Source organism: Anas acuta, chromosome 15 (genome assembly GCF_963932015.1).
Source record: "Anas acuta chromosome 15, bAnaAcu1.1, whole genome shotgun sequence".
Lineage (NCBI taxonomy): Eukaryota > Metazoa > Chordata > Aves > Anseriformes > Anatidae > Anas > Anas acuta.
The window spans coordinates 5292169-5309433 of NC_088993.1; the positions used below are offsets into that span (position 1 = coordinate 5292169).

General features: G+C 47.0%; 1 protein-coding gene across 3 annotated transcripts; it reads right to left on the reverse strand.

Moving 5' to 3' along the window:
- Positions 1 to 458: 458 nt before the first annotated feature.
- Positions 459 to 17253, reverse strand: TELO2 (telomere maintenance 2). Of its 3 annotated transcripts, none has more exons than XM_068699445.1 (20): positions 16918 to 17251; positions 16569 to 16837; positions 15943 to 16011; positions 15153 to 15300; positions 14699 to 14801; positions 14319 to 14387; positions 13192 to 13333; positions 12147 to 12283; positions 11318 to 11403; positions 10611 to 10721; positions 9894 to 9979; positions 9482 to 9573; positions 8333 to 8449; positions 7642 to 7713; positions 6903 to 7067; positions 6122 to 6213; positions 5260 to 5359; positions 4818 to 4882; positions 4057 to 4172; positions 459 to 951 (listed from the first exon to the last, which is right to left on the reverse strand). In XM_068699445.1, exons 1-20 carry the CDS (start codon positions 17214 to 17216, stop codon positions 845 to 847), a joined length of 2445 nt encoding a protein of 814 aa, XP_068555546.1. In that variant the 5' UTR covers positions 17217 to 17251; the 3' UTR covers positions 459 to 844. The 3 variants fall into 3 exon arrangements, with proteins under 3 accessions (XP_068555546.1, XP_068555544.1, XP_068555547.1); XM_068699443.1 differs by having other exon boundaries at positions 10611 to 10724; XM_068699446.1 differs by lacking the exons at positions 459 to 951; positions 4057 to 4172; positions 4818 to 4882; positions 5260 to 5359; positions 6122 to 6213 and adding an exon at positions 6295 to 6501 and having other exon boundaries at positions 10611 to 10724; positions 16918 to 17253.
- Positions 17254 to 17265: the final 12 nt, after the last annotated feature.

Sequence of the window (17265 nt, forward strand, 5' to 3'; positions counted from 1 at the left end):
CTTTGGTCTGCTGAGGTGCTAACATATTTATCTTTCCTTAGAAGGCAGAATCTCTGGCCTGCTTGGCTAGGAGCTTGGTCAAAAGTCAAACTACTCCCATACTGCAGAAGAGGGAGACTTCCCCACCCCAAAGCTTTATTAAAAATATAGGGCCATGCAGACTAGACATTTTGAGATCAAAATCTGGGCCTTAGTTACACTTTAATACCACCTTCTTTCTGTACTAATATTACAGCAAAAGAATTCTTGCTTTGTAACTCCAGTACAGCTCTAACTCAAACTTTTAACATTTGGCACATTTTTTCAAACTTCACTGCAGCTATTCCACGCTTATAGCTCAGCTGCTGCAGTGTCATTGCTGCCACCACACTACCCTGTGCTTCAAACAGCAGACCTCCAACTATTCCACCAAATGCTGCCAGAAGACATGGGAGCTTTTTTTTTTTAATAGGTATGTCACAGCCCTGGGAGGTAAGTGGCTGTTTCCAGCCCTGTTTTTCTGACAAGAAGTCAGCTATGAGCTCTTCCCTGTATTTTTAGCAGAGGACTCAAACTTGCCAAGGTTATAAATAGCTGGGGGTGGGGGCTGGGGGAGGTGTGGAGAGGATGGCAGTGCTAGGCTACCTTCCTGCATCTGTACACTCCGTACCGGATAGCAGTAGCTCACTAAATTGGCCTCCACTACAAAGTCCAGATGTCAAGTCAGGTTCGCTGGCGTACAGCTCTGCACCCTTCCCCCTTCTTCCTCTTCTCCAGCCAGGTGACCATTGAAGAGGCCCCAGCAGTGCCTACATACATCCAGCTGGCAAGAGTACGAGGTAAAGTCATTTCTGTTACCCTTCAGCTAGGAAGGGACAATTTTGTTGAGTTTCTTTTTCAGGTTCTCCATTAGTAGCAAGTTCTGCAAGGCCAGCCTCCTGCAGTCCCCATCTGGATCTTTTTCTACCACATCTGTAAAAGAAGAAGCCACTGTAAGTTGGAAAATTGGTGGAAAAACAGACTTTTACCTCACATGTTTGTACAGTATCAGTCACCACTACAGAACAGCACTAAATGAAACACCAGAAGAAATCCTCCATGCCAGAATTTATATTTGTGCCCTCGAGCTATTCTACGGCTGACCTGCTAGCATGAATGCAGTTTACAATTAGAAATCAACTTATTCAAAACCCTGATGTCTCCATGCTCCCAGTTCCTACAGCCTGAACAAATGCTCAGTGCTCCCTCCCGAAACCCATGGTCACAGCACGCTTGACTGGAGGAAAGAAAGAAGCAGGCCCTGAGCTTCCACACGTTTTCAGTTGTGTTTCTGATAAACGAGTCAGTCTCTTACACTTTCTGCAGCATGTAAGGGAGGGGATTAAGCTGCTTCAAGCAGCTGTTATTTCAGGGGCCCTTACTAGTCCTGCAAAGTAAAAACCAGGATGCACGCAGGATGTCTGAGCAGGGGGAGCCTGGAAGAGCTGAGAGCCTGTGTAAGGATATCCTGTACGCACAAGCAGCGCGCTCAGAGCGAGCACTGTCAGCCCAAACACATGACTCATTCAGATTGAGTAGAGCTATTTATAAACTCAGGGAGAGCTTCATTATGGTGTTTCCAAACTCCCTCTACAGAAGCAAAAAGGGGAAGGCTACAAGACAGGTTACTACAAGCTTGTAAGCTAAGAGCCTGCTGTTGGCACTGCTTCTAACTGCATGAGTACAGATCTTGAATTGCTGCCACCGAAAGGGAGGCACTGGGCACTAGAATACACTCAGGTTCTTCCAGAAGAGCAGCTTACCCATGACAGCACTTTCAAGGGGTGGGGAATTCCCTCAATTCCTCAGCAGCTGCCTTTGAAGGAACCATTTCCTAGAAATGCTTAGGTGTTCCCCTCCTCCCTGCCCAGGAACAGTTAGGCTGCTCAGTTGTAGGTAGCTTCTCTCTACAGCTGAAATGTCCCAAAGCAGCCACTAACGGGACTACTGTGACAGCACCTGAAACTTCTTACACCATCCTGCGAACGCTTTCTAAAGGGAAACAGTTCTAGTTCCAGCCCCAACTCTGTAGAGCAGGACCAGTTATTCCTGCTATGAACGACAGCCATCTGCACAGGCTGGGAGGTAATCACAAGCTGGAGCAGAGGTAGAGATTTCTGCCACGTGCAGCAGGGAGAATATTTTCCAGTCCCAATTTATGTTTTAGCCATAGGAGAAATGCACAAGCTCTAAGCTGAAACCCAAAGCTGTGACTTCCCCCAGCTGTTAGGCATAATAGTAGAAGGCTTGCATGCATGCCAGCTTGTCATTTTTCCCCGCTATAACAGCAGACCTAACAGATGTTGCTTCTTCTTTCAAATCTTGTCTGGAACAGCAAGTCTGCTAGCTCAAAACCGTGACTCAGTCACAAAAGCAGGTCTCAACTGACCTCAGCTACTGGAGCAGCAAGAGCCCGGTACCTCCCTGTGATAGTGTTTTACCAACAATCTTACAACAAACAGCAAAGCCACAGCCCCAGAAGTTGTTTCAGGAAGCAGCTCTAGAAGGATTCGTAGGTTTTAAAATACACTTTAATCATATCTGACCAGATGCGGAGCCAAGTGCATTCTTTAACATTTCTGAGCTTTCCTTTCCCTGGTATGCACACACCTCTCAGCTTATTCATTCCCACCAGGATCCATCACACAATTTTCATGCAACTGCCCCACATTAAAAAACAATTACACTTCCTACAGGCATAAGAGATGCTGCTAGCTCTGTCCTCCTTCTTCCAAAAGTAACCCATTAAAAGCAGGCTACACAGACCCTCGTTTAGAAGAGGTGGTCACAGCCTTCCTCAAAAGTCTTTACTTGCTAATAGCAGTGGTTAACAACAAAGACAAACAGATGCTTCAGAGCACACTGCATGTCATGGGAAAAGTAAAGCTTTTGGCCCCACAAGGCAGCTCTCTTCCTCTTAAAGGACACAGAGCTCCACAACGTGCAAGGATCAGAGGCCGCCTGTGTCAGTGTTGCTTCCTGCCTGCTCCCTGGGGGAAGCCAACTCACCAAGAGTGAGAATGGTGAAGGAAACCAACCCGGGGAGTCACATGAGGGCCACTCAGAATACAGTGGAGGCTTCAGAGGCACAAAGCACACAGCATTATTTCCTCTTGTACTTGCAGCACGCTGCCATACGCAATCACAAGTATGTGCAGTCCCAGCTTAGCACAACCCAGCAAAACTGCAGCCTGCACACGGTGCATCTCACATCAATACAAACCGAGCCATTTGCTCTGTTATAGGTTGTTCAGCAGCAGTAGGATGTTAGGAGATGGTGCCATGCTCTTCTTCCTTTTGTTATTAGCACTAAGGAAACCCATCTTCTGTGCACACAGCTTAAAACAAGTCTTGTATGTTACTGCCAGTCAGTCACTGCCTGGATGTAACAGGCATGGTTTGGGATAGTGTATAGTTAATTTTCTTTGAAGAGGCTCACACAATGCTCTGTATTTTTTTTCTTATTTTATATAAAAATAGTGGTGCTACACACTGATGGTTTAGTTGTTGCAGAACAGTGCTTACAAGAGCCACAGACTTTTCTGCTTTTTACGCTGCCCTGCCAGCAAATAGGCTGGGGGCACACCAGAAGCTGGGATTCTCTCCCCTGTCCCACCTGGAAAGAGTGAGTGTGGTGCTGAGCTGCCTGCCAGGGCTAAGCCACAACAAACATGCAATATGACTGTGTTCTGCAGCTTCAGGAGCTGGGTGGTTGGAGGCTTAGAAAGAGAAAGGGAGCACGTGGTGTATTTTGGGATATTTGCTTGGCAACCGTTTCAAACTTTGAGGACAGTCACACTTCGAAATGCCATAAGCATCTCTCAGCTTATACTTTAATACCTCTGCAACGTGTCTACAGCACAGAGTGTGGTCTGCTATTTGTCCTAGACTTATGACCAAGCAATAAATATGTTTATCATGCAAGCCTGAGGAGCACAGCACAAGGACATTATTGCTACAGTCACAATTTTAAAGAGATGTTGCATGCAAACTGTAGCACTAACCAGAAAAACATTGGCATACACCACCACATCTTACCTCCCAGCCAGGACTGAGTCTCCAAAAGCTCTTCTGTCATGTTGTTCAGAAGATGCTCCGCAGGGACACTGACCAGCATAGAAGATATACAGGATAAAAGACCCTGACGCACATACCTGTTGGAGAAAGACCAAACTAGTTAAAACCTGCAGCTTCTTGCTCTACCTTGCTTTACTTATTATTCCTCACCTCCAGGGTTCTCCAGCTTCCACTATCTCTTAGAACTATTGCTGTGTTCATACTGACTAGGAGTGCAACCATGCACCAGCTGGCACAGCACTCACACACAGAGCCCCTGCCGTGTCTCAGGGAGCCCAGCATAACTCAGGGACCTGCAATAGTGCGAGGTTAAAACAGCAGCTGGATGTTTACAGCATTTTAGCTACATCTTAATTTCTTTCCAAGTCACATGCAGGAACTGAATCTAGTATTTTCAGCTTCCTCACTTGAAATAGCTGAAAACATCACAAGAATAGTTGAAGGAGAAAAATCTGTCGTGCTTTTTGGAGGTAATGACTGCATCTCAACACCAGAAGACATTAGCTAAGTTCCTATGTTGGTCTGACATTAAAGCAATGTTTTCATTACATGCTCTTGCAATGCTCAGTCATAAGAACACCAGACCAGAGGTAAGCATAAATAAGAATAGATTAAGTCATTGACATTCTCAGCCAGGTGGTGGTCGTGGAAAGGAGAGGTTGTGGCTGGATGCTTACTCACAGGGGGATCTTTGAGAACAAAAGCACACAACTACAACTCACGAGTCAGTGTGGAAACGCAGAGCCCAAACAAACTCCATCAGTGCCTTTCCCATCGCAGTAACTGCCTGTAAAATAAGATGATGACACAAACACTGAATACCTTCACATCCACACCACCCTCAAGAACTGGGCCTTGATGTACACTGCTGTGATCCTAACATCAAGGTTACAACCTGCTATTTTATAGATGAGGAAACTGACGCAGTGAATAGTAAAGGTATGTCCAACTTCCCACAGAAGTTGGAAGAAAAACTATCAGAAGCAGCAGAAGAAAGTGCAGGGGTGTCTGAATCCCCTATCTCCTTTCAGCCCTTTTAGGGACTTTTCAGCACATGACTCAAACTTTCTGCCAGTCTATGTGTAGCAGGCCCCAGGATGCACCCCCAGGTTCCCAGGCTAGAAGTCAGTCCCGCTGCCTGAAAGCTCGTTCAGCCTTTCTTACCATAGTGTTGACAGCCAGGTACAGCAGGACTGCTAATGTATGGACCAGTCTTCCAAGGACAAAGTGATCTTCCCCCAGGAGATCAAAAGTTGATAAAGGCCTGCAAGCAGAACATAAACGGTCCTGTGGCAGTGATAGGGCTGAACAGTGAATCTTTGGAATGGTCAAGGTGGCTGTGCAGAGCAAACTGTCTCATACAAGTCTGAATCCCTAAAAAGAGTTATGCAGTCATTCCCAGTTCAACATGGGCTGCTTGCTCCCACACCAGTAACATCCCCTACAGCAGGGATCACGAGCCCTACCAACAGGCTAGCTTTAAGTGGAAGCAACTGCATGCAAAAGCTAGCACTGCTGCCATACTACAAACAAACCATTCAGACAGATATTACAAGAATCTGGATTCTTATGGCATCAGTTACTGATTCTCCCTTAGGTAAACTTGAGAGTAAAATGTGTCCTGTGCACTATAACACAGCCACAAGGATCAATCCGTGTGACAAGATGAAAACTGAGGCAGGTAACTTCTATTAAAGACTACAATCTGAGTGCTGTGGCTGTGTTTGAACTCCCCAAGGTCAGCCAAAATGCTGTTTGGTACTGCCAAATTCATCCCCCTATGTACCAGCCGACAGGTTATGCTTAGTAGGATGTATTCACTTACTGCAGGGTCCTGTCCAAGAAAACTTCATAGGCTAAGTCTGAGAGCACAAAATCATCCTCTCTAAGCTTGATCAATGAGCCAGGCATCAGCAGGGTGTCACAGGACTCCCACACAGCTTCTGGGCTTTACTCTGCTGCTCTCAGACAAGCAGAAAGGCTCACTCTTGTTGTTGCCAAACCACATCCCAACGTGTTCACTCACCTGTCAAAGTTCTGCAGCAATGGAAAAAAGAAGTGCCCAGCAACAGAATTGAATTCATTTGGGCCAGAAGCCACTTGCACTTGAGATGGACCCTGTCCAAGAGAAAAATGTAGACACAAGATGGAATATCCAGCTCTTCTACATTCATCCACTGCAGCCAACACACTGTCAACTACTGCTTACCTGTACCCCTATGACTGCTAGTTCCCAGACCAGTCACCTCACTTCCCACTTAAGATCCTCTCACACATCTAAATATTTCAGAACAATGTATCTCAGTACTGCTGGGTTACATATTAAAACCAAGAACATTCAAGGTGTAGAGGAGTTTTGGAAAGCAAGTCCTCTAGGACCTGTGAAACTGGCATCAGTTCATCTCCCTGAAAAGGAGAAGCCTGAGACAGTCCAGTCTGAAGGAGGATGCCTTGGGATCTGTGAGGTGCAGTTAAGAGCTCCCTGCAGTGGCCAGACAAGCTCAGAACAGGCACAGAACAGACACAGCCATCCCTCAATGTGAGACAAGGAGTTCAAGGTTTATTTCCTGCTGGGAAAGGACTATGGGATTTGGTACTTCCCATGCAAAAAAAAAAAAAAAAAAAAAAAAAAAAAAAAAAAAAAAAGCAAGATTAAAGTGAAACTGACATTTTAAGTTACCCAGTCTCGCCTCTGGATTGAGCCTGATTTCACAGGTATTTTGCTCTTTCCAGACAGAACTACAGCAAGTCACCCAGTCCATATTTTTGCTGAATTTGACACAAGTTTGTTTCTGCCCTGGTCTCACCTTAGCAAACCTCCTAGTCTTGCTTTTGATCCTCTCATCAACAATTCTTCTCCAGTCCTTAGAGCTGTCACTTGCAGGAAGGAGCTGGACACAAGGCTTCTCGACATGCTTGGTCTTCCCATGAACTTTGGGACAGGACAGTTCCCGAGCTGCCAAAACCAATACCTAGAGGGAAAAAAAGGAATGTTCTGTTAAAAGGGAATAATCCCTGTACAAGGCAACAACAACAGCTAACCTGCACCCAAACCAGTCAGAACAGCAAGGCAGAAAGGCACAATGGTTCTAGAATTAAGAAAACAGAGTAAGTGCCTGAACCCCATCAACTGACTCCGAGGTATTTGGTCAACAGCTGTCACTCAACTCTGAAACAGAGCAGGGGCTCCTTTTTCAGACACGGTAAGTGAAATGATGTGGAAGGAGCCACAATTTGGTTACTGTCTTTCAGAAAGTGAAGAGATCACAGATTGATGACACATTAGGAAACAGCAGCTGCTGTTAGGCATTAGACCATCACACACTGCATGCTGTGGGCGAGGACTGCTGTCTAATTGAGTGTAGCAGGGTTAAGAACAAGAGGGGAATGCCAGGCATAAATGCTAACATAACAGATTCCTACGCTTGAGCTTCCTCCTCACCTGTTCCTACAAGGCATACAGGTTAACACCTTTACATCTTAGGGACACTGCACTGGTGCAACAAAGCCACAATGAAAATGAGAAGCAAGGAGACGAGCACTTACATCAAGAATATCCATGCGCTGACGCAGACTGTAGTTCAGGGAGTAGAACTGGGAGGTCAAGTACTGTGCTACCTGGACAGAAAAATCAAGGAGCAGTGAACACAAACCCAATAAACATCCTTTCCCCTAATTCTGAAAATTCTAAATTCTCCATTTCAGGCAAAGTCCTGCTCCCTGTTAGTTAACAACAAGCCTCCAAGACAAGGGAAGAGAAACACTGTACGAATGGGGGAAATTCAGACACTCTTCTAGATTCTCCCAGAGGAAGTAAACAAAAGGGATTTTGTGATCCTTCTCTCCCTCCTATGCAGAGGCATCCAAATGTTATGGCAGCTGATTACAAACAGCGGTCAAATCTTTTAGAGACTGTGTGCCTCAGCTTCATTCTATGTGAAGCAATCTCCCTTCAGCACAACAAGTCCTTATACCAGACAAGGCAATTTAGATATGATTTATCCATATACCAAATCTCTCCCAGTCTGCTACGGCTTTTGACTGAGTTTTTCTTTCCTGTTGTCTGCCATCCATTGCAGATTCTTCAGTATACAGCCCATCTCTCTGTAAGTGCTGTCAGACATCAGCCAGCTGTTCTACCACACTGATAGCTGCTTCTACAAAGATAAGAGACTTCACCTGCTTAAATTTTTCCCTGTGCCTCAACTGAAAAAGGGAAGAAGTAAGAGAGACTAACAGGTATTGGATCCACAGTTAGAACAGCTACTTGGGCCCTCTGACGGAGCTCTGCAAAGCCTTCAATGCAGGTCTTCTCCTCCAGATGCAATAGTATTTTTGCCAACTCCACACTAACCTGCTCAAAATAAGAAAAAAAAGAAAAAAGGAATCAAGTCACTGTCACTGCAGGTGTTTTCTTTCTCACAGATTTACAGAGCAGAGTCCACTTTCCACTTCTAATGCTTAAGTAAAGAAAATGAGGGGACAGAATACAGGCAACAATATGCTGCCCTTCGCATATGAGGGAGAGAAAAGGTATCAAGATAAATGCCATCAAGACAGATATCTCAAAACACGTATCAACCCCTTAGGCTGATTTCTCTGTCCACATTCACATTTCACTTTGGCTTTTTGGACAAATGGTAAACATCATAAGACAGGAAAACCTATCACTGAAATTTGTGGGTTAAAGGGCACTGTAGCACACGCAACGTCCACCCAGTCCCTTACCATACTGCAGCCCTTCCCTCTCTCAGCTGGCCGAGGCACCTACCAAATCCCATCTTCAGCTGTTCACTAACAGGTAGTGGTGAGCAATCAAACCAGTCCTAAGTTCCTCTCATAAAAGCTTTTTGTCTTGATCAGTACAATCCACCTACTCCCTCAGGAAGTACACTTCTACAAGCAAATAGGGAAGTCTGTTTGACTTTATCCCCCCTTTTGTTGGGAAATAACAATTCAATTTCAATTCAATATCAAAATGACATCCAAAATTAAAATCATTTTGTCTGTGGGATTCATGCCTCCCCTGTAAATTTCCTTTCTGAAGTTTTTCCTGCTCAGCACAAGGCACGGAGCTTGTTCTGCTGCCTAAAGTTACTGGTGAGCTCTACTTGCAAACGCACTTCATTTTCAGTGCTGGAGCTGCTAAATGCCATGCTGCTGCCAGCACATTTGCCTGCTTCTTTGCTCCTTTGTGCTCTCTAGCCTAGTAAAATGCTTGCAAAGCAACTATTTCCTTCTATTTCCCTTCCCAAGTTGAAAGCTCTAAGTTCAGGTACACACAGCTCTGCTGGCTGCTCTGTTGGCACATTTAGTCTCCTCACAAGGGCAAAAGGATAACCTTGTGTTAGAGCCCACCAGTAACTGTTAGCTCAGACTACTTCACCTCTCTTGTTGCTGCTGGATTCTTTCGAACCAAGCTCTCAAGAGCCTTGACTGTAGCTTCCCATTTGTCCACATCTTCAGATCCTGTCAGGACTGAAGGACAAAAGAAACAGAAATTATTAATAGAGTTGTTCTGCTTGGGTGTATACCCCAACTTTCTTCTGACAGTATTCTGTCCTTTTATAGGAAAGTATTGACCCTGCACAGGAGCAGCATTAGGAACTACACAAATTACTCAGAAGCGATGGTTTAGCACTGGAGTCCAGATAACTGAAATACTACAAATTGAGAGTTTCAATTCATTGAGTAATTCTGACCTTCTTCAAATTAGCTCAGAACAAAGATAAACCTAAAGAGACCACTCACCCCAGAACAGTAAGAAGCAGATGAAAACTCAGCCCACGATCTCCTACCTTCAATACAGTCTCGAATATACACTGGAGCCTTAGTCTTTAGTTCTTTGTCCTCTGACATGTCATAAGGAGTAAGATCATCATCACTGTAAAAGAAATAAAGGCAGGAGTTAGCTTATGGGGTACAGCTGTTCTCCTTCCCTCAGCTATCCACACAAAGCAAAGCAGCAGCACAGGCACTACTGTAACACTGCCGCTCTTGCATAATCTAGCAGCACTGCTGAAGCTGAGGCTAGAAGAGTTCCTTAGGGAGTTCTATGAATTGCTCAGAATCCCAGCGAAAGAGCAGTTCTGTAACCAGCTCTGGAACTGGATCTCTTGGTCTAGCGCAGAAGTAATCAGGTGACCCAGAAGCAAGAAGCCAGTTCTTAAGATTTCTTTATGTATTGGGGTAAAGTGATAGGACATGACAGGCCCGCTAACTAAGTGGGTAGATACATTGATAATTCCAGAAAAAAAAAGTATATTAGGTCAGTCAAATGGAATAAATATCACAATTGTATATGACCATGGCTTTGCTCCAGTTATTGATTAACATACTTGCATGCAGTCATACACAGCATCCTACTCAGCTAAACCAGCTCTGCTCCCTCATTCTGGTCAGAAAGCACAAGACTGCCAAGGTAAGCAGCAACCAATAGCTCCCTTCTCTCCAAGTCTTCCCTAAAGAACCAACCACTCCCCGTTCCATTTCCTATCAGCTTCTTGTCCCCATACCTGTCAAGCTCAGTATCCGACTCCTCATCTGACACCACGTGGGCTGCCGCTGTATGGGATTTTCCGTTACTTTCCGATGCTGATGGCAGTGCAGCGTCTGCTTTCTCCTTCCTACTGTGAGCAACAAGAAGCATTAAAACCAGTAAGATGAACAGTCCCTATTCACGAGCAAAAAACCACCCATACCACCAGCCCTTGCTGTCTCGGTAGAATGGCAGGTAATTATTTCTGCTGCAGTCTCACACCTAGCTCAGCCTTCATAAAGAACAAAGTCCCAGGAGGCAGAACCATTCAGTTCTACTCAGGAGAACACAAGACCCCTGGGAACTACACATGGTTTCACCATGTGTGGCTATCAAACAGGCAACTCTAATATATGCTACCATTTCAATTATGAATTTCAAATAATTATACTGCATTATAAGAATAAGGTGCATTCTAATCCTTTGTGAGAATACAAGGAATGACTGGATAGATGAGGACTCTTCAGTCTGGAAGAGACAAGTGATACCATAGACAAATAAAGTCACGAGGAGCAGAAAAAAGGTAAAAATGGGACACTGCATCTTTTCCAGATGTAGACTCTGCAAATAATCAACATCGGGGCTGGGCCGGTGGGTGGGTAATATAACTTGCCAAGTTCCCCAGTATGTTTTTTGGTATTTGCTACTTAAAAGGCATGGAAATGAAGAGTAGCAACATCTTACCTGTCGTCTGGGACACTTGGGACACAGAACAACGGAGCCTGCACCAGAAGGGACTTCAGTTCTCTTGCTTCATCGTCTTCTTCGTACTAGACATTCAGAAGAACCGTTACTTTAAGATTGCAAGCATGACCAGCATTCAACATCTGTCCCTTCTGCAGTGTACAAATGAGGACTGAATCAGAACAGACAACACACACCAATCCTATTTGTTTCAATCACTGTCCAGCCAGCAGTAACCTAAGATGCTGCATGGTGATCTGTACCATATGTAATCTTTATCCCTACATTTAATGGCAGTACTTGGTCAGCCCTTGTCTGACTGTTATTTACAGTCTTTAAAACGTTTAATAACTGGCTACGCAACACGATGGATGATGCAGATTTTTAAAGAAAGGATGCAGTTTTTATCACATAATTCTTACAAACCCTACTACTAACAGCACAGCAAAAATCCCCACGTTTATCTTGAGAATCTCAACTCAGAGATGTTCCTACCATTGCAGGGACTGCGTGCTCACCCCTGGTTTAGGTGTGAAGTTCCCTCTTAACTTCCATAGATCAGAGTCTCATGCAGTGATAAATCTCTAGCACTCCATTATTAATTAACAGTTTGCCCTAAGCTTTGCCATCAGAATACACCCCAAGGCCACTCCCACACATCCATTTGTTTTCTATGCAACTTTTTTTTTGTGAGCAGACACCCTGTTGTTGCCTCCCTTTATTTCCAGATAGTGTTAGAACTCACTGTAACACCCCAGATCACCCGCTTTAAAGCTCGTATTTCCTCTGTACCTTGCACACCAAAGAAAAGTTTCATCATAGCCCTCACCTGAAACTTCAGGACAGGCCCATCGGTGTTTATTTTTGAACTAATGCTCTCTGCCACAATCATTCCCAGGCGCCGGATCTGTGGCAGGCTGCTATCCAAGTGACATTTCACGCCCTCCATCATGCTTGTAAGAAGCTCTGAAAAAATAAATAGCACATGAAACAAAGTCAGAAAAAAAAACCACGCATCTTCATGCCAGTTCCATAAGAGGGCAACATTAGCCACTCACCACCCAACAACGGGTAGAAAGCTAAAAAGGGCCTTTCCCTTCAGCACCAACAGAATAAAAACATGCTTTTTCACAGGCTGGAAAGTCAACAAAACATTACAAGAATATTCTAAATTTGGAGTATTTACTTTTTTGAGGGCTGGAGCTCCTCTCCTATGGGGCCAGGCTGAGAGCTGGGGCTGTTCAGCCTCTAGAAGAAAAGGCTGTGGGGTGACCTTACTGCAGCCTTTCAGTACTTACAGGGGGCTTTATAAAAAAGAGAGCGTATTTTTGCTCAGTCAGATAATGACAGGACAAGGAGGAACGGTTTAAAGCTAAAGGAGGGTAGGTTTAGATTAGAGGGTAAGAGCAAATTCTTCAGAGGATGCTGAAGCACAGGCTGCCCAAAGAGGCTGTGGATGCCCCATCCCTGGAGGTGTTCAAGGCCAGGTTGAACGGGGCCCTGGGCACCCTGCCCTAGTGGGAGGTGTCCCCACCCATGGCAGGGGATGAAACTGGGTGGTCTTTCAGGTCCTTTCCAACCCAAGCCATTCTGTGACTCCACTCCACTATGCATGACATAAATCCCGAGCAGCCAGTCCCTGCCTGCAACTCCCCATCCCCACCCACCCAACCAGCGACCCCACCAAGGGCAGCAGAACGACGCGGAGGACAGAGCCCAACCGAACAGCTTCTTATTCTTGGTGCACTCCCCACCCCAACAAAACGAAGTTGGGCCAATTTTGATAGCCTGTGCATCAAAATGAGATCTTTTTCTCCTCAACAGTCTGTTTTTCCATGAAGCACAACTATGCCCTGCTTCTCCTGCCACCTCACCTTGTCTGCAGCTCTCTATTTCAGAATCCTTCAGATGCGAGAGGCAGATGAGGATGGCCTTGCTGATATATTCCTGCTGCTCAGGTGGGGAGTGTTTCACAGCACTGCTACTGCTCCACGTCTCCAAGAGTTCTTGCAGCACCTGAATCAGAGGATAAACAACTTTGTTTGCCCAAATTGGCTTGAAACAGATCGTTTCCATACACAATTTCCTTTCTGAAGGAACACTCAAGCTTTCATACAGCACATGAAATTTATGATGGTCCTTTGGTCTTCACGCTTTCCCAGTGGTGATTACTCTCCCTGCCAATGGAGCTAACTTGGTATTTCAGGGCCCAAAATGACATTGTGCTTGGCCAACTAAGAAGTCCGTACCACCTCCCTTTAATACCTTGTTAAAATAATGTTTTTTGCTTAAAAGTTGTAAGTATGTTGGTTTCTCACAATAACATGTATTGTTTTGCATACCATTTATCAAAAACCAGTGCCATACTGTTTACATAATGCTTTTAGTCCAACCTTCAAACTCTAAATAGCTTCCAGGACTCACAGAACCTTTAGAACAGAACCTTTTAGAACAGAATGGTGGGGAAAAATATATAAAATATATCAAAAAATCACCATTACAAATCTATAGCTATTTCCAGAGATAACAACTTCCTACAAGTTCCATTAAACTGCTGACTTGGAGAGGGAAAAGATCTGCATCCCTGCTGAAGCAAAGGTAGATAACAAAGCTTCCAAAGCATGAACTATTCTGCACGGACTGCTCTCAGCCAACTTCAGCGCTTTCTGCCGTTTGCCACACAGCCAAGAGATGAAGGAGAAAGCTGAGAAGGACAGAGCATGTGGGACCCTCGCAGGAATCCAGGCATCATTAGTTTTGCTGCTGGGAAGGCAATTTGCCAATTAAATATGAAAAACTAACGTATTGTGCAGAGAGTCCTTGCCTAGTCTGTCACAATTCATTTGTTCTGCACCAGCCGGTGCTGCAGGGCCTCCTTCACTCTCATGAACAGGAGCCGAAGAGACTCAGAGAAGCACCCTAATTCTCCACCACGCAGACACCCACTCACATCAGCATTTTTTCCAGCAGATACATCACCAGAAACGTGACTTAACCTTACTTTGATCAATAAGGCACGCCGAAGGCTGTCCAGGGACAGGTAGCCAAGGAGATTCTGTAGCACTGCAGTCTGTAAAGCAAGACCCATGGTTTTCATTAACTGGGAACAAAGCTGTCATCCAGCAATGCACAGCGTGTTTGTTAAACTTTTAAGTGTGAGAGACTGGTTGACAATATTCAAAGACTGAAGAGTATGCAAATTAGGAAAAAAAAGTGCATCACATGAAACTGCTGATGAAACATGGAAAACCAAGAGCGGAATCAGTATTTGTACCACCAAGAGCAGACAAACACAGCACAGAAACAGTCCAGAGAATAAGCCTCAAAGCCACCAGATCAGTACTCTGGGAAGAGCAGGCAGGTGTTCAATGCAGCCCTCACCGTGTAGCCGTACTGCAAGAGGAGGAACTTCTGCGTCACAACAAACTGAGCGTGCTTGTTTTTCACAACCAGGTTCCCCAGCAGCCTAGACAAGACATCTGCCCTGGCAAGACAAGTCAACAGCAAAACGTTAGGAAGCCCTGGAGTTACTGGCACGCTGTCTCCACTCCTATGGAATTCTGTCAGCAGCTTATTGCAAGGAAGTCAAAAGCTAGGAATCACTAAAACACCTTTAAACATTAAGAGCCAGTCTGTGATTTTTTTTTACTCCATGTCATGGCCCAGACCTTTACAGAATAGCGCAGGTTCTACCCCAGGGGGAACAATCAGGCTGCTCCTTTACCCCTACGCACACAAACACACATGCCAGCATCTCTCAGAAACAGCCTCTGCAACTATTTGTGAGAAAGCTGCAGCCTTTGCTCAGGATCAGGAAAGAAAACAGAGTTCTTACCCTGGTGCTCTCTCAACAAAACCAAGGACCACAGCCTCCATGCAGCGGTCTGGCACACACTCAACCAGGTGCCAAGAAATCCTTTGCCAGATGCAGTCCGACTTGGTGAGCTCCGCGAGGCGGGGCACCAAAACACTCAGAATTTCTTCTGAAGTAGAAGAGAGAAAAAGAGGTAAATACACGGACAGGACGGATGGACTAAGAGGTAAATACATGGATTGGCACGATGGAGCTCAGGGCCAGCCTGCTTAGTTAAAGATCCTTACAGGTGGAGAAATACAGCAGATAATTCTGAATCTCCCCCGTGGTTAGAACTAACCTAAGGCCGAAGAAACTTGTAGGTATTCCTCATCAGAGCAAACAGATAGAAAATCTCTCCTTCCCCCAGGCCCTGTTAACTCCTACTGTGGCCTCAAAGTTGTGGCGGGCCTGAATGAATGCCAGTCACGTAAGGGGAGTGTTACATGCGGGGAGGGATTTTTGTTGGTATTCACAGCAGGTCTCAGACCGCTGGATGAGAAGTGCCAGAAGGTCATCTCGTAATCATGGCCCAAACCACCAGAAGCCTCAACAGTTTTTTAGAGCCAAGCAGACTGCGCTCACGTGAGCTGATAAAAAAGCATCAGCATCTGGCAGATCTGTAGCTGAGCAACCTCAGGAAGCAGAGAGCAGCTCCTGAAGCCCAAGGAGCCTCCTACTCCCTCTGGTGATCAGTGTCACAGTCACACCTCCTTACTAACCCAGCAAACCAGGCTTTCCCTCTCCCCAAATGTTATCGTAAAGCACTCACTTTGTCTCCCACGAATGCAGACCTTCCCCAGAACATGAGAAAGAGCAGATATTGAGCAATCCGAGCCACCTGGGATAAAATAGACACAAACGTAACATCACCACCACCAGCAGCATCCAGAGCAGGCACACTTCTGCAGGTGCTGAAGCCTGAAAGCAAGGATTAACTCCCTTCTCGAGGCACGCTCCCTTCTCCTTCCACCACCTGCCTTCAAGAACAAAAAGTCCCCAGGATTATCCGTACACAGGCGGTGTGAGAAGCCTGAAGCAGTTCAGTCCCGCTTTAACACAACGGTGATAAAACCATGGGCTCATTCTGCACTGTTTAGCTGGCAACACGCGCAGGCTTACTTCCACACCATGAACTGAGCACAGACATCAATTGAGCTAAATTCTGGCAATGGATGAAGCCATTTAACAGCTCACAGGACTGCCGCTGTCATCAGGATTTTAAACGGCCTCAGCCACCTTTCTCACTCCTTGTACCTTATGCTGTTATGTGCAGGGAACCTCAGCCTGGAAGGCGAAGGGGAGGCTCTGTAACACCCATTATCTGCATTTAAAAAGCCAGCACAGGGGTCTGTGTGTGAAACCCGCCCGGGGAAGCCCTGCCCCAGCCGCCCCCACCTCTCAGGGCAGCGGCGACCTCGTGCAGCGCCTCGACGATGGCAGCGGCCAGCAGCGGGAAGTAATTCTGCGGGAGGAAGACGCTGGGGTGGTGCCCGCCCTGCAGCGCGTTGCTGAGGCGCTCGGGCAGCGCCACGACGGCTCCCAGCAGGCCGGCCCCGGGCTCCGCCGCGCCCCGCTGCCGGCACAGCTCGCCCAGCACGGCCGGGAGCCGGCCCCGCACCAGGCGCTCCAGCTCCTCCAGCAGCGCCCGCAGCCCGGCGCCGGCCCTGGGGGGAGAAAGCGGAGACGGTAACGGGACAGCGCCACACGGAGCCCCCCCCTCACCCCCCCTCAGAGCCGCACTGACCGCGGGGCCGCCCCCCGGGGCTCGCTGAGGGCCGCGAGCAGGGCGCTGAGCGCGAGCCCGGGCGGCGCCTCCCCGAAGCAGCCCCGCCAGGGCCCCGCCGGCTCCTCGGGTCCTGTCAGCGCGGCGGCCGCCAGGCAGCGCAGCACGGCCCCGAGCCGCTCCCGCTCGCGCGGCCCCAGGCCGGCCTCGCCCCCCCCGGCCGCCACCAGCGCGTCCCGCAGCGCTCCCAGCGCCGCCGGCCCGGGTGCGGGCCCCGCCAGGGCCTCCCGCAGGGCGCTCTCCACAGCCGCCGTCGCCATGGCGGCGCCCAGCGCCCCGCTTCCGGCCGCCACTCGGCGGCAGCCAATG